Source organism: Pelophylax lessonae (assembly GCF_965119305.1).
Source record: "Pelophylax lessonae genome assembly, chromosome: 9".
In the NCBI taxonomy this organism is placed as follows: Eukaryota; Metazoa; Chordata; class Amphibia; order Anura; family Ranidae; genus Pelophylax; species Pelophylax lessonae.
Genome location: NC_138776.1, coordinates 184225683 through 184247453, shown reverse-complemented (window position 1 = coordinate 184247453; position 21771 = coordinate 184225683). Strand labels below are relative to the sequence as shown.

General features: G+C 42.5%; 1 protein-coding gene across 5 annotated transcripts in view; it reads right to left on the bottom strand.

The window, feature by feature from the left end:
* LOC309563639 (L-threonine ammonia-lyase-like) overlaps nucleotides 1–21771 on the bottom strand; it is a 69402-nt gene that overhangs the window by 16847 nt on the left and 30784 nt on the right. For all 5 annotated transcript variants that reach the window (XR_014225723.1, XM_082268212.1, XM_082268214.1 and 2 more), the window contains 4 exons: nucleotides 16883–17124; nucleotides 15128–15293; nucleotides 14217–14313; nucleotides 1026–1101 (listed from right to left, as the gene is read on the bottom strand). Coding sequence is in view for 4 of the 5 variants with exons in the window: in XM_082268212.1 (XP_082124338.1) it covers nucleotides 1026–1101; nucleotides 14217–14313; nucleotides 15128–15293; nucleotides 16883–17124 (581 nt within the window). In the remaining variant the exon portion in view is untranslated. The remainder of the gene's footprint in view (nucleotides 1–1025; nucleotides 1102–14216; nucleotides 14314–15127; nucleotides 15294–16882; nucleotides 17125–21771) is intronic.

The window sequence follows — 21771 nt, the reverse complement described above, 5'->3', positions numbered from 1 at the left end:
ACATGATAACAACCCCAAACACACCTCCAAGATGACCACTGCCTTGCTAAAGCAGCTGAGGGTAAAGGTGGAGGAGCGCAAGATCTCTACCATCCACCAGCTTTGTGATGTCGTCATGGAGGAGTCCAGTGGCAACCTGTGAAGCTTTAGTGAACTCCATGCTCAAGAGAATTAAGGCAGTGCTGGAAAATAAAGGTGGCCACACAAAATATTGACACTTTGGGCCCAATTTGGACATTTTCACTTAGGGGTGTACTCACTTTTGTTGCCAGTGGTTTAGACATTAATGGCTGTGTGTTAAGTTATTTTTAGGGGGACAGCAAATTTACACTGTTATACAAGCTGTACACTCACTACAAAAGATATAATAAAATATTCACAAAAATGTGAGGGGTGTACTCACTTTTGTGAGATACGGTATATACATTACCCACTCCTGACCCCTGTACATTTTCTACTCCTGACTCCTGTATTATGTATATTACACACTCCTGACCTTTGAACTATGTACATTAAACATTGCTGACCTCTGAACTATGGATGTTACCCACCGCTTTAAACCCCTCCTACTATTACCATGATATTGTCACATCTATATTTCTCAACGGTGCATTGTGCACACCACCATCTTTTTTCTGCTGGTTGCCTGAAGGCCCTGGCAGGTGAATGGGGCCCTATCAGGTAGACTGTACAAAGCCCCATGATTTTTTAATGGCAGCCCTGTCCACGGTTGATCCACTGATGGTGATTGATCCAAAGATTTTAGAAAAAAATAATGCTTTGATCACCAACACAAGGCTATACGTTTGAGTTGTTGGCCTGCAAGAAGACGTGCTGTTGGTGGCATGATCTCCAGGTAAGAAACTTTAAAAATGATTCACAAAAAATGATTTGCTAAAGAAAATTGGCAGTGAGGCATTAAGCTGAACATACTGAAAAACAGATTTAGAATTTACATACACTTTAATGATTTAAAATGTAAATACTGGTTGTAGAAATTTACATATAGCAACAAAAGTACTCACCTTACTGAGATAATGTGGTCTATAAGCTTCTTGGTTAATTTTATTGTATTGACACCAAAAGAAGGTCCACCTAGTTCTTAAAAAAAGAGAAATTAGTATTTTGTTTTCTGTAATTCACTTATAAAGTATGTCATTATGTACTGATCACTTCTTCTTACACAAAGCAGCAATAAATCCTTTGACATCATCACTAACAAGCATGCATATGTTTGATTATTAAATGTTAAGGTATAACTAAATGCAAGTGGAGATTGATTAGAACACCTACCAGGCTATTATAGCTGTCGGTGTACCTGTAAGGGAGATTCATCCTCTCTATTTGTCCTGTGTACCATTATCATTGAAAGGGCACGTAAAAGAAAATCCCAAATTTTGAGTTGTCCCCAGAAAAGTAATAGAGAGGAAATCTTCCAATGGGGACGCTAGTTCTGGAGACCTGGGGGTTCCCAATGGATTCCCTTATTTTGCAGGGATTTCCCCTCACTTCCTGTTTTGGCTATGGGACAGGAAGTGAAGGTAAATTACCACAATGGGACACAGATGGCGAAAAAAAAACTATACAGGGGTTATAACCCTCCTTTAGTATCCAAAATGAAAAAAAAAAAGTTTTGCCTATAGTTCTGCTTTAGGTTTCACTTGGCGGTCCATGACTGCAACATGATGGCTAATTTGTAAACATGGCATACTGCAATACAAAATGTTTAGGGCTCTTTCACACGGTCCGCCTCCGTAGGCGGATCCGTGCTGCTCAGCGAGGATCGATCCGCCGATCCCTGCTGAGCCGGCGGATGACAGCTCCGTCTCCGCTTGCAATGCGGAGAGGGAGGTGTCACAGCTCCCGCTGCTCTCTATGGGGGATCGGATGAGAGCGGACCGTCTGTCCGCTCTCATCCGGTCCGATCCGATCCGATCCCTGAACGGATGGAAAAATAGGGTTTCACAGACAGGATCGGATACGGATGGCAGCGGGTGTCAGCGGAGGTGTCTCCGCTGACATCCGCTGCCCCATAGAGCTGCATGGAGGATACGATCAGATCCGCCTAAAAAACTGACAGGTGGATCTGATCGGACCACCCGTGTGAAAGAGCCCCTAAACCCATCTAGGCTTTAGATTACTGTTACGCTAAAATGTTACACTTTGCACACTTAATAAAGAAAAATATAATGTTGCGGTAGATATACATATATACTGTATCTCACAAAAGTGAGTGCACCCCTCACATTTTTGTAAATATTTTGTTCTATCTTTTCATGTGACAACACTGAAGAAATTACACTTTGCTACAATGTAAAGTAGTGAGTGCACAGCTTGTATAACAGTGTAAATTTGCTGTCCCCTCAAAATAACTCAAGGCACAGCCATTAATGTCTAAACCGCTGGCAACAAAAGTGATTACACCCCTAAGTGCAAATGTCCAAATTGGGTCCAAAGTGTCAATATTTTGTGTGGCCACCATTTCTTTCCAGCACTGCCTTAACCCTCTTGGGCATTGAGTTCACCAGAGCTTCACAGGTTGCCACTGGAGTCCTTTTCCACTCCTCCATGACGACATCACGAAGGTGGTGGATGTTACAGACCTTGCGCTTCTCCACCTTCCATTTGAGGATGCCCCACAGATGCTCAATAGGGTTTAGGTCTAGGCACACCAGATCCCCCTCAGCTCAACTCAGCACCCAGAGACATCCTCTTCCTCAAACAGGAGGAGAGACAGTCGTTCTCTCGCTCCTGGGACTCTGCTCCTGCTAAAGACACCCAGTCACGCACTTCCCACAAACTTATACCCACTCCCAGAATCCCTTGCGGCATAATATGCCTTCTGGGGTAGTTACAAGCCTGAATGTGTCCCCTGATTGGGTTTCCTCCACTGCCCTATGAGAAGCCTCTCACAGAGACCAGTGGGGAGACTTCCCTCTCAGCAGGCACACCTGGAAGCCCTGACACCTGGCAAAAAGAAATCATGGCCCTGCTGTTAGGCAGACAAGGCCCATTATACATTTGCCTAGCACCTACCTGTAGGGTGCTATATATATATATATATGATTGATACATATACACACAATATATTACAAAAAGTATTGGGACACCTGCCTTTGCAGGCACATGAACTTTAGTGGAATCCCAGTCTTAGTCCTTAGGGTTCAATATAGAGTTGGCCCACCCAACAGCTTCATCTCTTCTGGGAAGGCTGTCCACAGGGTTTAGGAGTTTGTCTATTGGAATGTTTGACCATTCTTCCAGAAGCACATTTGTGAGGTCAGGCACTGATGTTGGAGAGAAGGCCTGGCTCGCAGTCTGAGCCTGTCAAGTTCCTCCACCCCAAACTCGCTCATCCATGTCTTTATGGACCTTGCCTTGTGCACTGGTTCACAGTCATGGTGGAACAGGAAGGGGCCATCCACCAACTTTTCCCACAAAGTTGGGAGCATGAAATTGTCCAAAATGTCTTGGTATGCTGGCGCCTTAAGAGTTCCCTTCACTGGACCTAAGGGGCCAAGCCCAACCCCTAAAAAATAACCCCACACCATAATCCCCCCTCTACCAAATGATTTGGACCAGTGCACAAAGCAAGGTCCATAAAGACATGGATGAGCAAGTTTAGAGTGGAGGAAATTGACTGACCTCAACCTGATAGAACACCTTTAGGGTGAATTAGAGCGGAGACTGAGAACCAGGCCTTCTCTCCAACATCAGTGCCAGAAAATGCGCTTCTAGAAGAATAGTCAAACAATCCCATAGACACACTCCTAAACCTTGTGGACAGCCTTCCCAGAGGAGTTGAAGCTGTTATAGCTGCAAAGGGTGGGCCAACTCAATATTGAACCCTACAGACTAAGACTGGGATGCCATTAAAGTTCATGTGCGTGTAAAGGCAGGTGTCACAATACTTTTGATAATATAGAGTATATATGCATATATTCATTTTATTTTTTTTTCTTTCAAAAATAATTACATTGAAAATCATGATAGAATGCATAGAATAAAAGACTTACAGTTTATAAAATTGTAAATAACATTGCATATAGAATAAAAAAGTAGCAGTTTAACATCTGGAGAACAAATAATTGTGTAAAATAAACAATATAAACTTCATAATGATGGTAATGATGAAAAACGAAATACTGATAGCGTCCATGTCCACATAAAGCCATATAGTATAAAGAGCATAAATATTTAAAAAAAAATATTGGATGTGCCTTTATAAGGACATGAACTGCAGTATGTGAAGCTTGTCGCCCAAAAGTGTGAAGCTTGTCGCAGTCGCAGCAAAACCGCACTTTTTTTTTAGGTGTCATTAAAAATGAATGGCACCCGAACATGCATTTTGAAATCACAGTATGATTTGAGATTGTGGGCAAAATCAAAGTGATTCTGCCTGAATTCCTGAAACTCCAATTCTAAATGGAGCCTAAAACCTAGAAGCTGATTGGTTATTATGCACAGGTGCACTACATTCTGTGTCTGCCAGTTTTACTAAATCTCCCCCTTTGGCTTTATTTGCAATGATCTGTTGATATTAGTGTGGCCTTCTCATTCTTCCTATGCTTCAGTTACCTTCTCCAGGGGTCCTTTGGGATGCCCCTGTCAATAGAGAGTAACCCCTAGGCCAGTGATAGCAAACCTTGGCACGCCAGATGGTTTGGAACTACATTTCCCATGATGCTCAACTACACTGCAGCGTGCATGCGCATCGGTGGAAATGTAGTTCCAAAACATCTGGGGTGCCAGGGTTCACCATCATTGCCCTAGGCCAGTGATGGCGAACCTTGGCACCCCAGATGTTTTGGAAATACATTTCCCATGATGCTCAACTGCACTACAGAATGCATGAGCATCATGGGAAATGTAGTTCCAAAACATCTGGGATTCCAAGGTTTGCCATCACTGCCCTAGGCCATCAGCGAGTTTAGAATTCAGTCATGCACCATACACAATCCCCTCTAAATATGGAAGAATTTAATCAGACTTTAGATGGTTGTTATTACCTTTATTAGTCAAAAAAGCTTCTTTCGTTTCAATGAATTTAATTGGTCCTGACAATTGGTTCCTTTAGTTCAAAGATAAACCCTGACCACTCTCAGTCCACTATTTAATGAGACTACCTTAGTAGCTATAAAGGCAATCTCATTGGATAGGGTGATTACATCAGGAATTTCAGGACCCAGTATGATGTCAGGAATTTCAGGACCCAGTATGACGTCATGAATTTCAGGACCCAGTATGACATCATGAATTTCAGGACCCAGTATGACGTCATGAATTTCAGGACCCAGTATGACGTCATGAATTTCAGGACCCAGTATGACGTCATGAATTTCAGGATCCAGTATGACGTCATGAATTTCAGGACCCAGTATGACGTCAGGAATTTCAGGACCCAGTATGACGTCATGAATTTCAGGACCCAGTATGACATCATGAATTTTAGGACCCAGTATGACGTCATGAATTTCAGGACCCAGTATGACGTCATGAATTTCAGGACCCAGTATGACGTCATGAATTTCAGGATCCAGTATGACGTCATGAATTTCAGGACCCAGTATGACGTCAGGAATTTCAGGACCCAGTATGACGTCATGAATTTCAGGACCCAGTATGACGTCAGGAATTTCAGGACCCAGTATGACGTCAGGAATTTCAGGACCCAGTATGACGTCAAGAATTTCAGGACCCAGTAATGAATATGAAATCAGAGAGGTGCACAATAGAAGCTTTTCTAAAAGCTGGCATCTGCTGTGTCTGCTTTTACACAGTATTTTTACTTTTCTGTCTCTGTAACTATAGCCCAGAAGTTCCCAGAAGTGAAACATTTCCATCCAGCTTGTACTGCACAATGTTTCTATAGAGTCTTATGTGTATTGCTTTGGGTGTATTCAGCCAGACTCAGGATAAAAAGCAAACATATGTAGCCGAGCAGGAGAAGAACGTCCTTTACCATATATGGGTTGTTTTCTGCACTAAAAATGCATTTTATAGCTTTTATTTCACAATGAAAAATGCATTGCCTTTGTTGTCTCAGTAAGAAACTTAAAAGGGGTCAGAAATCAGCATAAAAATCATATAGATAGAGTTGACTTTTGTATTATGTTGGCATAGTATCATGCAAAGTTCAGTAAAACGTATAAGATATAAATGTAATTTTATTCTAAGTAGTTTTCTTTCACACGCAGTTACAGGCACAGATTCATTTTCTCTATCTAGAAACAAGTTTCATCTCATAAGGTAAATTATTTGGCCAAACATTTGTGTGCATCTGACCATCACTCCTATACTGTATGGCCAAAATTATGTTGAAAAACCCTCCAAATGATAAGTGTCCAGTGAAGTGTACTGCCAATGTTTAGCATCCAAAGACATTTTAGACAATCAGGGGAGGACTGGGCCAGGGGGCAGGGGGGCAATTGCCCCCTGGGCTGCTCTGATGTCCTGTAAAAAGGCTGTACCGCTTCTGCCACAGACATGCTTAAAGGATTCCTGATGAAGAGAAGTAAAAAGTCCCCACTGCTGACCTACAGAGTACGGGATGGAGATAAGGACCGAGCGCAGACCTCCCCCCCCCCCCCCAGCAATGGCTGGTTCCATGCCCCACTGGAGACTCTCCTCCCCTGGCCAGCCCCAACTGAGCTGTCCCAGCTCCCCCAACTGCCCCCTGATGGCCAGGTTGGGAACCCGGATTATGCCTGTGAGTAGAGAGTACCTTGAGCGGAGCTTCAGCCTGGAATGGGGGTCAGGAGGAGGACAGGGAAGAGGGAGAGTGGGAGGGGGGCCGGGTCACTGCACCATGGGCCTCTGGTTTGTACTTGCCCCCTGGGCCAAAAGTTGCCAGTCTGCCCCTGTAGACAATTGTATACTTCCAACTTTGTGGCAACAGTATGGGAAAATGTTGTTTCTGTTCTAGTATGATGTTACCTCTCTGCACATAGCCAGCTCCATAGAGACATGCTTTGATGAGTTTGGTGTTGTGTGTTGAGTAGGTTGATTAGACTCAGGTGTACGTTTAGTAACCGGTGTTAAATGGGTGTTAAGTGGTGTTAGGCTTTATCACAGAGAATCAAGGTGATAATTCCCTAAGACGTGTTTAGTAAACCTTGTTAACTAAGGTAGGAACCAAATATCACGTCTCTGAATATATAATGGCAGAGCAGAGGGCACATCTATGCTGAGAAAGGAGAGGAGTAGACCTCAATGACAGAGAGGTGCATATTTACTACTGCATGAGACCACTATCTTAAGCCACTCATACATGGAGGGAAATTTGGCTGGTTCAGCACGGACCAACTGAAATTCCATCAATGTATGGGCAGGCTGGTTCTACAGAAGTTCAGTGGTAGATGGACTTCTGTACAACCAGCCTGTCAATTAGTGCCGCCAGGTATATCCTGCAGTACTGATCAGTATTCTGACAGAGGGAAATATCCCTGTGGTCAGAACTCAATAGCTCAGTGGAAATGATTCCCCCGTCCTCATAAATTGAATGAATGAATGGGTGAATCAAGTCCTTTTTTTGTTTAACTCGGTGGTTAAAAAAAAATATATATATATATTAATGTATGCCTTAGCATGTCTGATGCTTAGCAGCTGACACGTAGGATTGATATGTACTTTTTCTAAGGGCCGATTCACACCATGCCAGCACATGAATCACACAGAAATGCACTGTGAGTTCCTGTGCGATCAGAAGGCATGCAAAATGCATTCCATTTGTGATCTGCGGTGGGTGTCAGTAGAAAGGTAATGACACCCCAAATGCAGGTTGGGAATGCAATGTGTTTGCCCGCACTGGATCGCATAGTACTTTTGTACCATTCGATCTGGTTACAGTGCGGTTTAAAAAGTAGTGCACGCACTACTTTTGGTGCAGCGTAGTGCGATTTTAGCCCATTCAAGGCTGGTTCATACTATGCCTACACATGCATCGCACAGAAATGAGCTGTGCATTCCTGTTCGATTTACATGTGGTTCTATGCAGTGCGATTTCAGCCAATTTGCTGTGAATGCGCTAAAATCACACCACGCTGCACCAAAAGTAGTGCATCCACTACTTTTTAAACCGCACTGTAATCAGATCTTTTGTACCATGCAGTCCAGTGCAGGCGGGTGTGGGAAAATGCAATGCGTTTGCAACCTGCGTTTGGGGTGTCATTAACTTTCTATTGACACCCACTGCAAATCGCAAATGGAGTACATTTTGCATGCAGTCTAGGAATGCACAGTATATTTCTGTGCGATTCATGTGTGGGCATCATGTGAACCAACCCTAAAAGAGAAAAAGAAATGTGTCTGGAAATGGATGCAGTTAGCTAAGGTGGGAGGGATGGCAGGGTAATATTAAAAAAAATCTTTATTATTTTAATAAGTGTGTATAGGTTTTAAATGTGTTTTATTTTTTTATTGGCTATATTTTAACCCCATAAATCAGTTCTAAGGATTAACTTATGACCCTTTAGGGTGGAGGATGGTAGAGGAATAGTAGTTTTAAAAAAATAATATATGTAAATTTATATTTTAGAATATTAGTCAGGGTGTGTATGTGTTTTACATGTGTTTAATTTTTATTTTTTAACAGCTCTGAGAAACATTCAGGTGTACGTTTAGTAACCGGTGTTGATTCTTGCATTATCACCGTTCTCCAAACACGATCTAACACCGCCAATTTTTACACCGGCTGTGAGGCTGTTTAGTAAACCGAGTTGTGTTGACTCGGTGATAAGCGGTGTTAGCTATCAGCGTGTTAGCACCGTGTTAGAGAGTGGGGAAGGTTTAAGTAGCTGCACAGCAGCCATCCTGTGTGAGAAACCCTATGATCCACAGTAAAGGAGCATTGAATGTTTCTCAAAGCTGTTGAAAAATAAAAAATAAAAACATGTAAAAGCACATACACACCCTGACTAATATTCTAAAATATAAATTTACATATATTATTTTTTTAAAACTACTATTCCTCTACCATCCTCCACCCTAAAGGGTCATAAGTTAATCCTTAGCACTGAGTTATGGGGTTAAAATATAGCCAATAAAAAAAAAAAAAAAAACATTTAAAACCTATACACACCTTTATTAAAATAATAAAGATTTTTTTAATATTACCCTGCCATCCCTCCCACCTTAGCTAACTGCATTCATTTCCAGACACATTTCTTTTTCTCTTTTAGGGCTGGTTCACACGATGCCCACACATGAATCGCACAGAAATATACTGTGCTTTCTTATGCGATTAAGACTGCATGCAAAATGTACTCCATTTGCGATTTGCAGTGGGTGTCAATAGAAAGTTAATGACACCCCAAACGCAGATTGCAAACGCATTGCATTTTCCCACACCTGCCCGCACTGGACTGCATGGTACAAAAGATCTGATTACAGTGCGGTTTAAAAAGTAGTGGATGCACTACTTTTGGTGCAGCGTGGTGTGATTTTAGTGCATTCAAAACAAATTGTCTGAAATCGCACTACATAGAACCACATGTAAATTACACAGGAATGCACAGCTCATTTCTGTGCGATGCATGTGTAGGCATAGTATGAACCAGCCTTGAATGGGCTAAAATCGCACTACGCTGCACCAAATGTAGTGCGTGCACTACTTTTTAAACCACACTGTAACCAGATCGCATGGTACAAAAGCACTATGCGATCCAGTGCGGGCAAACGCACTGCATTTTCAACCTGGATTGAAGTGTCATTACCTTTCTATTGACGCCCACTGCAGATCACAAATGGAATGCATTTTGCATGCCTTCTGATCGCACAGGAACTCACAGTGCATTTCTGTGTGATTCATGTGCTGGCATGGTGTGAATCGGCCCTTAGAAAAAGTACATATCAATCCTACGTGTCAGCTGCCAAGCATCAGACATGCTAAGGCATACATTAATATATATATTTTTTTTTAACCACCGAGTTAAACAAAAAAAGGACTTGATTCACCCATTCATTCATTCAATTTATGAGGACGGGGGAATCATTTCCACTGAGCTATTGAGTTCTGACCACAGGGATATTTCCCTCTGTCAGAATACTGATCAGTACTGCAGGATATACCTGGCGGCACTAATTGACAGGCTGGTTGTACAGAAGTCCATCTACCACTGAACTTCTGTAGAACCAGCCTGCCCATACATTGATGGAATTTCAGTTGGTCCGTGCTGAACCAGCCAAATTTCCCTCCATGTATGAGTGGCTTAAGATAGTGGTCTCATGCAGTAGGAAATATGCACCTCTCTGTCATTGAGGTCTACTCCTCTCCTTTCTCAGCATAGATGTGCCCTCTGCTCTGCCATTATATATTCATGATATGTGAATGCTGCAGACACAGGGTTCTAGATGAACACATACCCTGCAGTCTACAATAATGTTGTCCTGAAACACTTACTGACCACATTGAGCAGTAAAATTCCTCTTCTACACTGAAAAAAGGCTTTAACACCTGGTCTGACTTGGTGTTAAATTCAGGGGGTTTAACACCAAGTTTACACTGGTTTTAGGACTCTTCTGAGCTAACACGGGTTACTAAACAGGTACATTCCTATACTAACACTGTAGTTATCACAGAGACAACACCGTAAGGTGAAGAGATGTGATATTTGGTTCCTACCTTAGTTAACACGGTTTATTAAACACGTCTTAGGGAATTAACACCCTGATTCTCTGTGATAAAGCCTAACACCACTTAACACCCATTTAACACCGGTTACTAAACGTACACCTCAATGTTCCTTTACTGTGGATCATAGGTTTTCACACACAGGATGGCTGCTGTGCAGCTAGTTAAACCTTCCTCATTCTCTAACACGGTGCTAACACGCTGCTAGCTAACACCGCTTATCACCGAGCTGGTGTCAACACAACACGGTTTACTAAACAGCCTCACAGCCGGTGTAAAAATTGGCGGTGTTAGATCGTGTTAGGAGAACGGTGATAATGCAAGAATTAACACCGGTTACTAAACGTACACCTCAATGTGGTGAGTCCATGTCAGTCCAAACTTGCAGTTTAAGGGAACAGCAGCCCACAATTATTGAAAAGGAAAAGAAAGTCTTAACACAAACTTGTCCACCCAAAGGTTTCAGTTTCAAACAGCAGAACCAGTAACAGAAGATACTAAGCCACCTACTCTCACTTCAGCAGTACCTCTGCTCTTTGCACTGGTCACCCAGACCATGGGTTCTTCAGGCTCATTTAGCCTTTACTCACAGAACCTCACTGTGCTGGCCTACTCCTGGCTTTTGGATCAGGTCTCCCAGCACCCCAGCCTCTCCCACTCAAGACTTACAGGTCCCTCTCTAGTTGCCTCAGCTCTCCCAATCCTCTGCCGACCTGCCTAAGTCGTGTCTCAACTCTCCCAGTCCTGCAGGCAGGGCTGCTGTTAGAAATCGCAGGGCCCCATACAAACTACCTGGCAGGGCCCCCCCAAGAAAATATTAAAGATATATTTAGCTACAATTCCAACAAAATCACTATTAGCAGACAGAAATATAACACAACTCGCATAATTCCTGCTAAATCTAAAAAAAAACTATGTTAAATAAAAAAGAAGATGAGATGAGAAAAATATACAGGCTGGGCAGTTGGAGCTCAGTGATCAGAGAGACAGAGAGAGAGAAACAAAGTTACAATTTACAAATAAACTCCTGAGCAGAGATAAGTGCTGGGAGGGGGGCCCACACAAGGGAGGGGGATTAGTGAGGGACAACTGTCTTTCTCAGCAGATAAAAGCTGATAGCAGGGAGAGGAACAGAGATCAGATTCAGGTGCTGGAGGAAGATTTCTGTATTTGTTGTCCATCACTAATCCCCCTCTCTGTGTGGGCCCCCCTGTGTGCTCGGGGCCCCCTACAAGAGGGCTGGTGGTCCCCCCTATCAGAGGCCCTGCTTGCAGGTAAGGTAGTCTCCCCCACCTGGAGTATTGTCTTCCCAGTTGGTCAACTCCCCTGGCCGCCACACACCTCTGTCCTCACACACTAACTGTGTTTCTGAATGGAAGCAACTGCATTAGCTAAGATCAGGCTTATATCGACCCTCGACACCCTGTACTCACCCAGGCTGCAGGTGTCTCGCAAAGTCCGGACACAGAATTGAAGGTTTCTTCCCCCCCAAGACATTTTAGAACCTTCACACTCCAGGCCCTATTCAGGAACCTTCACACTCCAGGCCCTATTCAGGAACCTTCACACTCCAGGCCCTGTTCTGGAGAAAACTTAAAACAGAGCGTTTTCCACTTCCAATACACATACTGGTCTTCTCAAACTTAATATTTGGGAATCCTTTGTCACCTCTGTACCAATTTACTAAACTCATACCGTGCCAGGGCCTTGTACTGTCACAGTGTGAAGAAACTCAAGCGGCTTGTAAAGTGTTCTGAACTCAACCCTATTTATACATCTTAGGGATGAGTTGGAATATCAGTACCTGACCTCAAAATTGTTCTTTTGGCTAAAAAAGCACAAAGTTCCACAGAAACACTGCAACATGTTGTTAAATGTCTTCCCAGAATATTTCAGACGTTTGTAGCTTCAAAGGGATGGGCAACTAAATTTTGATGGGCATGGTTTTGGAAATGGAAATCGATCAAGCTCGTATAGGTGTGTATCCAAAAACATTAAGCCAAAGAGTGTTTGTATTACTGCACTTTTCCTGATGGTGAGTTGATTATTAATACTCCACCTAGAGAATAATATCCCACCCAGGAACCACCTGTCTCCTAAAAAGGAAGGCTGCTTTTTTCTATCCCGGTCATTACAGGCAGTGTTCTATCAAGTAACTGACCATTTTGATAAACCAATCCATCTTACACACTCCACCCACATTTTTACTTTTTTTACCCAGTAAGGGGTCAATTCACTACGATAAGGGTATCATATTACTAATTTGCATTAATTATCGCATGCGGTAAATTAAGTCCAATTCATTAAAAAAAAAAACGATTATGCGGCATTCACCGGAAAAAAAAAAAGTGCCGGTATATATGGCTTTATAAACAGACCAGAGAGTATAAAAGCATGCAATATTTACCACCACGGTTTTCCTGGTGGTATCACATGCAGTATTTGTAAAAAAAAACAGCGTGAGGGTCCCTTCGTTTTTTTGACAAATAGCTGGATGCTAAGCCCCCCCCCCCCCAATGCATACCAGGCCCTTTGGGTCGGGTATGGATATTAAGGGGAACCTCATGCCACAATATAGAAAAAATAGTGTGGGCCCCCCCAAATCCATACCAGACCCTTATCCGACCATGCAGACCGGCAGGTCAGGAAGGGAGGGAATGAGTGAGCCCCCCCCCCCTCCACCCCAAAGCAACTTTGCCCCCCAACCCTAAAGCACCTTGTCTCCATGTTGATGGGGACAAGGTGCTTGGTCACGGTTTACTGACGTCACCCACGTAACCCGGAAGGACGGGCGGACTTTCCAGCCGGCCGGCTGTTTTGCTTTTAGCGTGTATACTTTGCTTTTATGTAAGTTTCCCTCTTTTATTTCTAATAAATTGTGCAACGGTATACACTATGGAGCCTCCTATGTTTGTTTTCCATGATGGTTGCTTGCCCACCCGTGGACTCTGAGGTTGGATAAGTGTTGCCATTTAGGGGACACACACGGCCTGTATACCTCCAGTTGTGGACATCCCCCCAGGTCTTAGTGATCATTACAAGTCCTGCTGCCTTTGAAACTCATTCGCCTGGTGATCGATAAGCCATATTTATTCGGCTTCTGGTAAGCAGACCTACAGTTGGTGGTGGATTGAGCACTGGCAGTGGATATCACTCAGCACTTTTTAATTATATTTGCAGATCGTGTCACTTTATTGGGACTTTTTGGACTACCATTATATATATATATATATTTATTTATTTATGTCATTGGTCAATATTTGATCATCTTTATTTAGATTATTGTGTTTAATATTTGAATGATCATCTTTATTTAGATTTGTGTTTATTATTTGCACAGATTTTTTCATTTACCTATTTATCATTTAGCGCAGCTTGTATATATATTATATTTGCTGTTTGGTGATATCTCACTGGAAGCTGCTGCTTGCAATTTAATTTAATTTTACTAGCGCGGTTACATTTTGTGGATTTTTTAAAGGGTGGTAAACCTTCCGGAGCTAAAGAGGTTAAGCTGGCTGGAGGCTGTAATATATACAGTAAGTAGCAATTATAGAGCATATGAACAGTGCAACATAAATCTTACCTCCATACAAAGGATGAGTAAGATAGTCGTGCTCAGTCAAGCAGCGTCCAGCTTTTAATGCCTGTTGTACTATAGGGAACTTCTCACTTTCCACACCCTGAAAATACAAGACATTCATGTTGATTTTAATGTTAGGTGGATGTAGCAGTCTAGCTTATCTAACCCCTGAAACAAAGTGTGACCAAGCAACAAATATTCTCATTATTATAGGATAAGTCAACTGAGAATTGATTCTAATTTGGTAGTCTGGTGACCTAAATCATTATTTGGCTTCTTTGGTTCTGGCAGTAATATCTCAGTTCCACTTGTGTCTACCTATACCTTGCTGTTACAAGGGTTTTTTACTTTCCTTTTTTGGTTGTGGAGGGGGAGAAATTGGCTTAAAAAGGACCTAAGGTATATTGGCACCTCCCCATAGAAGCAAAAATGTAGAGAAAAGGGGGGGTAGTCCAAATCTACCCAGATGGGTAGGGTTAGAACCAAAGGTTTAGAACCAAATCCCCTTTGGTTCTGACCCTACCCATCTGGGTAGATTTGGAACCCCCCCCCCCTTTTCTCTACGTTTTTTACTTTCCCTGTACATTTTTGGAGGGTACAGAAAAAGACTTGAGACCCCCCCTCTCCCTGCAGTTAGGACAAGATAGCTGGAAACTACATGATGGAGTATTCAATTTGCCAAATCTAGCAGTTTTGAGTTGAGTATACCCGTTTAAGTTCCAAATGTGTTCTCATTAGTCCCAAATGCTTTTTCACTACCCTTCTAAAAAAAAGTCTTCCAGTAGTAGAAACTGCCTCGTGACATCCATGACTAGCACAGAATGATCAAGGTTTTACATCTCTTTGTTAGCAGCATGCATTCAGGCATTTACGTACAGTACTTACACATTTCAAAGTGCATTACCATAACTTACAATGACTGTGATTTTTGGATTGAGGTGTTTTAGGGCAGCTGCTGATCCGGCTAGTAACCCACAATGTCCACCTGCTGGAAAAATGACTGCATCCAAACTGGGCACTTGTTCATATATCTCCAGCCCAACCGTTCCCAAGCCAGCGAGATACCCAGCACTGTCTTCTCTATTCGGAAAAATAATAATGTATCAGATTGGAAAAATGATTAGATACAGAACAGGCAGTATTCGAGTAAAGAGTTAAGAGTATGACGTACAGTTATGTATGTGAAAAGAAAAGAAGTGTTAATTTTCTTCCTGCTAAGGTTGTACATTTTCAAATAAGTGATGGGGACACCAAAACCAAAAAATGTTTAATAAATATGGCTTTAATAGAGTGTATAAGGTCCAGAATTTCTGCCTAGACCTCCTGACTTCCAAGAATCACTGGGACTAGAAGTAAGAAGAATTCATCTTCGGAATGCAGGCAATAAAATAATGCATAGGTCCATACTTTATTTAACCACTTAAGGACCGGAAGGTTTTACCCCCTTAATGACCAGGCCATTTTTTGCCATACGGCACTGCGTTACTTAAACTGACAATTGAGCGGTCGTGCAACGCTGTACCCAAATAAAATTGATGTTCTTTTTTCCCCACAAATAGAGCTTACATATGGTTGTATTTGATCACCACTGCAGTTTTTATTTTTTTGTGCTATAAACAAAAAAAGAGCAACAATTCTGAAAAAAAAAAAAACAATATTTTTTACTTTCTACTATAAAACATTCAAAATAAAAAAAAATAAAACGTTTTCATCAATTTAGGCCAATATGTATTCTGCTACATGTTTTTGGTAAAAAATAATAAAGTGTATATTGATTGGTTTGTGCAAAAGTTATCGAGTCTACAAACTAGGGGATAGATTTATGTCATTTTTATTTATTGTTTTTTCTAGTAATGGCGGGGATCAGTGATTAGCGGGACTGCGACATTGCAGCGGACAGATCGGACACTCAGGTGACACTTTTAGGGGGACCAGTGACATTATTACAGTAATCAGTGCTAAAAATATGCACTGTTACAGTACTAATGACACTGGCAGGGAAGGGGTTAACACCAGGGGTGATCAAAGGATTAAATGTGTGCCTAGGGGATGCTTTCTAACTGTGTGGGGGTTGTAATCACTGGATGAACACAGAGACCTGTGTTCTTAAATAGGAGGAACACAGGATCCCTGTGTTCATCACTGACAGAACAGCGGTCTGCCGTGTTTACATAGGCAGACCACCATTCTGTCTCCGTGGGGAGCGATTGTGGGTGCCCGACGGACATTGCGTCTGCCGGACCTGCTGATTGGCAGTGTTTTGAGAACATCCTAAAACCTTCCTAAGTGGAAAAACAAGGCAGTACCTGGGTTTACTATCAATATCCTTTTAAATCATATTATTAGCGAACTAAAGACAAGTCCCTATATGAAACATTCCGTTAAACTCAGTTACTGTATTTTTTGCCGTATAAGACACACTTTTTCTTCCCCAAAACTGGGGGGGAAAAGTTGGTGCGTCTTATACGACAAATACACATTTAGCCTGCATTAAAACTGCCCCATTAACGACCATTAAAGTAAGTGTTGCGGCCGGCTTATATTCCGGAGCGTCTTATACGGCGAAAAATACGGTACTTTCTGCTGTTGTCTCCTCTGTTCCTATTCAATTTCTTTGCTAAAAACACATTTTACAGAACATTAATAACTGTCTAAATATTAAGACATACTCTTCTATATACAGGTATCCATTTTCTTGTGCCAGCCTCCTGGCATGGCTCTGGGCATCTCTTGCTGTGGGTCCAAAAAGGATAACCATCGCCCCATAATCCCGACATATTCTGACACGGTTTGGAGATGTTCCAGCTGACATGATAACAAACACTGGGATTTGTAGTTGTGCTGCATGGAAAGCCACTGCCATGGCAAAATTACTGTCTGTAGCTACAATGACTCCTTTCCTTTGCTGATCCTGTGGGTGAATGGAAAGAAAAAAACAGATCACTGCAAAGTTAATAATAATTTGTACATAATTATAAAATAAAATCGGAGACTTGACCCAAAAGCATGGTATAACAAAAGCCATCACCATTTAAATGACTTGCAAGCCAAAAAACTGGTTTATATTTTGTGTAGAGTGAAAACAATATCCCCAGATCACAATGTGCCGAAGTATTTTGCAATCTTTTTCATAAAAAATATAAGCATTATTTCTGAAATGCTACCTATTTTAGGAAATGTACAAATGCCCATATACCCAATAAATACCAGAAGTGGAAATGCATTTAAAAGGGGTCTATACTAAAGAACAATATTATTGTTGCTTATATATTGTACACAAGGCCACATTTACCATTGGGTACGCTTCAGATGATCAATGGCCTGAATGACTGTCCCCCCCTTAGAGGTCGAACGAAGCCAGGAAACAGGCAATCCCGGTGTCTAATCCGTTTAGAACCCAGGCTACCATCCCTGGCTATATCCCTCTCCCTTGACATTTGTCACTCCATACATATCCAGGTTCTAAATTATGCACTGCTGTTAATACTAGTGGAATATTTGATCACTGACATGGATTATATGTTTTATTCCAGCCTTGATTATTCTTATGTCTACAATTTCTCACTTGAATATACTTTTTATTTACATGTTTTGTAAGCCGTAGCGCAAGTTTATGCTGACCTCCAAAACACCCGACACGGAAAGCCCCTGCTGTCGCTGACTAGGCCGGCAGGGGCGCACAGATGCGAGGAGGCTTCTCACATCACGCCCCCTCCCATACCCATGGGAGCACGCACGCTCGTCCGTGTCGGCGGCCGCAAGCTGATATCCCGGATGACGTATGTGAGGGTGCGTGCGCAATGCGCGCACGCGCCCTACACACCAGCGTCAGCTGAAGGGAATCAGCTGGAGGAACGTGCGGCGCGATCTGCGCACGCGCGTCCCTCTTAAATAGGCTGGGGAGCCTCGGGTCCTCTCACTGTCATTCAACCAGAGAGGAGAGAGGTCCCGGGAGAGCCAGTGCCGACCTGCATACCAAGCAAGTATACCTGCCAGCGATACCATCCAAATGTGAGTCTCTGCCCTGAATATGCTAGCATTTCAATTTTACTACATTTAAAGGTGCCCCACAACAATTACTGTGATCTCCATCTCCACTCTGAGAACTGTTTAACTCTTCACCTACCACACCATCCCTATGTGCCTCTCAGTTATTTGCAATCCCTGCCCGCTGAATGGCTAGCATTTCACCATATATATACAAACCAGGACACAGGTCGATAAGAAATCCTGGCATTAACCCTCAAGTCACCTGTTTTTTGCATACTCACAGCAACGAAAATTATGTTTAATGAGCCCCATTATCACAAGTCCTGTACTAAGTCAGCAGGCCACAGAGTATGATCGTACATGTGGCACTTGCTACAAGGCAATACATGACGCCTTTTACTCTTTTACCCTATGTAGATGGCTATGATTCTTCCATACAACCTGGCTTCAACAACCATTTAGGCTATTGGGATACCCCAGACCTCAGATAATATCTACACATATTCCCTTTGGTCACCAATAATAATTTTTATCATCTTTAGTGACCCAAGTCGCCCGATCTAGGACTTAATCCTAAGAAGGACGCACCGCAACCACGTGCAAAAAGGTATACGAACCCAAGAATGCTCCGCACATAACCACACATAGGGCCGCATTATGGCCACACACAAAATATAGTTAAATACACGGATTCATTTTTGTTGTGTATATGCACTTTTACAGCCAGCGACCAACCGGGGCATACAACACTGAGGGTTAAGCACGCATTGGAACATATGCTCGACTTCTATGCAACAAAGAACCCCACAAGGTACAAATCGAGAAAGGGTCAGATACACTTGTTGTATTACATGCGTACCCTTCAAACTACTTTAAAATACTCATACCTAAATCTTAGCAACTTAAAATTCAAATCAATAAAATTTGTACACAGACCTCTCCAGGCTGGACACACAATTCCAATCCGGAGTGGAACATAGCAGATACCAGAGCATCACTTGGATGGGACTATTTGATGTTCTATCCGGCCAACAGGGGCCTTAAGAAACCTGTGACACAGTCAGTAAGTTCAAGCCCTTTAATACACATAGCACCCTTCAAGATAAATACGTCATACTTGAACCCAATCAATACTTTGCAGGTTACAGGTTCTCGTTGTTTTGAGGGAACACCATCACCGCTTACGGCAAAACACAAATGTATGTATTAATGTATTTTTTGGAGATACCACTGTTTGATATATCAATCAATGGTATTCACCAATCTGCAACTAAGACTATTTATATGATTATTACAGAAACAAGTGTGACTTATACCCTTGAAAAAGGCTCCAGGATCGAGCCGAAACGCGTTGGGACGCGAACATAGGAAAACTCTCTAATCCCATAGAGAAGCTTCCCATTTACCAAGTCACAACTTTCACAACTGTCACTCCTTCATTACCTTTATCACCCTCTTCACTCAGGGGTCTACAACCCCCTCACCCACATTGCTGTGCACTGTTTATACAATGTTTTTTATACAGTAAACAAATTAAATTTTTTACTATTATTTGTATTTCCATTTACTCCTTATTACCTTGCCCATAAAGTCCCCCTTACCCTTAGGCCTGAGGTACCTAACCCAAAAAACCATTGGGTACGCTAGTCCTTTGCCTATAGGTGAAAGATGTAAAGAGATCATTTTTTTGGATAGTTATTGGGTAGTTTCACTGTATAAGTGGAAAAACAGTTATACTCTAGCTTATTTACTGTATATCCAAAGAAATAGTGCAGCGCTTCATAGATCAAATCAAACATAAATATTCACAAAATAGAACATAAATATTCAAAAATAGAATTGAGTAGAAAAAAGTCCATGCAAGACCCGTGGAAAGGAGGTGAATCAGACTGATCCTAAATGGGGACACAGGTGCTATCCAGTGCACGATCGACCACTACCATAAAGATTGGCCTCTCACCTAATATCAATTAAAAACAAGCCCAGCTATCCTCTCTCAAGTTGGAAATAGTAATCTTGGATCAACTTGGGACAGACCTCCACAGCTTTACTTGATAGCCTTTAGAAGCACAAAAAGATCACCAGAGCTCTCCTCTCCAAGCATGGAAGCAGTAACCTGGATCAGCTTGGACCTCCACAACTCCACTTATAGCCATGGGAAAAGTATGGTAATAGGTCACTAACAAAAAAACAATTAGCACATTTAAAAGCAAAATAAAGCAACTTTTGCTGCCCTAGGTTCTTTCATAGATTAAATGATACCCAGTGTCATTCAACCCACTTTCCCTGAGCTCATGCTATCATGTACACACCTCATGGGGGTGCATCAGCATTACGGCCCGGGCTCACAGGACAATGCTGCACTAGTTAAGACCACCTACTACCAGAGAAGAGACATAGGACCATGTGCATCATGTGGCCCCCTGGTAAAAAAAGGTATGTATTCAATAATGTTTTAAAAATACATGTGGTTGTAGGCAGGGCATATGTTAGGTACCTTGTTTGGTAGGAATCATTCACCCAGAGCATGTGATGCAATTAGGTATTTTTTGTAAATCTTGAGGTGGTTTCTTAGTACAACAGATTAACCAGTGTTTGGCACTTGATACAATAGTACAGTGAATAATCAACCTTGGCATATGTCAAAACATGTTAATGAAGGACATGTTCAGCTACAGAGTGTAGTGTTCCATGGTGGAATAGCGGATAAGTAATTTCAGCAATCTGCACTAGCTCTGTGCTACTGGACCAGCCACTGGAGTACTGATGAAGGAGCATTTCCTGCTTGACTGGAACCTTTCCATATGCTGGATACTGTCCCTCACAAGCAGGTTCCTTTCCCTGTTTAACCACTCACAAACAGCACACCAACATTACGTGAGTTTCTCTATTTAAAAGGTTCCCTCACCCAGTGGTGTATTTAGGTTTTGTGCTGCCCTAGGCCTAACTAAACTTGGGCACCCCCTAATTTAAATATGGCCACACCCCTTCCTGTAAAGGCCACACCCCTTCCTGTTTATGACCCGCCTTACCATCTGTAAACCACAACCACAGACTATCAGTGCCCATTAGTGCAGCCTAATCAGTTCCCATATGTTCAGCCTCATCAGTGCCCAGCAGTGCAGCCTCATTACTGCCCATCAGTGCAGCCTCATTACTGCCCATCAGTACAGCCTCATCAGTGGCCACAGATGCAGCCTATCAATGTCCATTAATGCAGCCTATCAGTGCGTCATATCAGTGCAGCCTCATCAGTGGCCATCTGTGCAGCCTCATCAGTGTGGTCATTGGCCTGCGGTCTGTCTGAATGTCCTCACCGGTCAGTATTATCATACCCACAGGTAGCAGTGTGACCCTTTATGGGGGTGCCAGACTGATTTACCTCCTGGATCCTGCCCTCCAGCCCAATTCGCTCCATAAGACTGGCACTATACTAAAAGTGTGTAGTGCAAGCCGGTGGGGACCTTTTCGTGCAGGAGCCGGGAGAAGGCTGTTTTTTTTTTTTTTCTTTCAGGGTGCAGCTTTTTTGCTGCCCCCCTCCAAAGTGCCGCCCTAGGCCTGGGCCTTG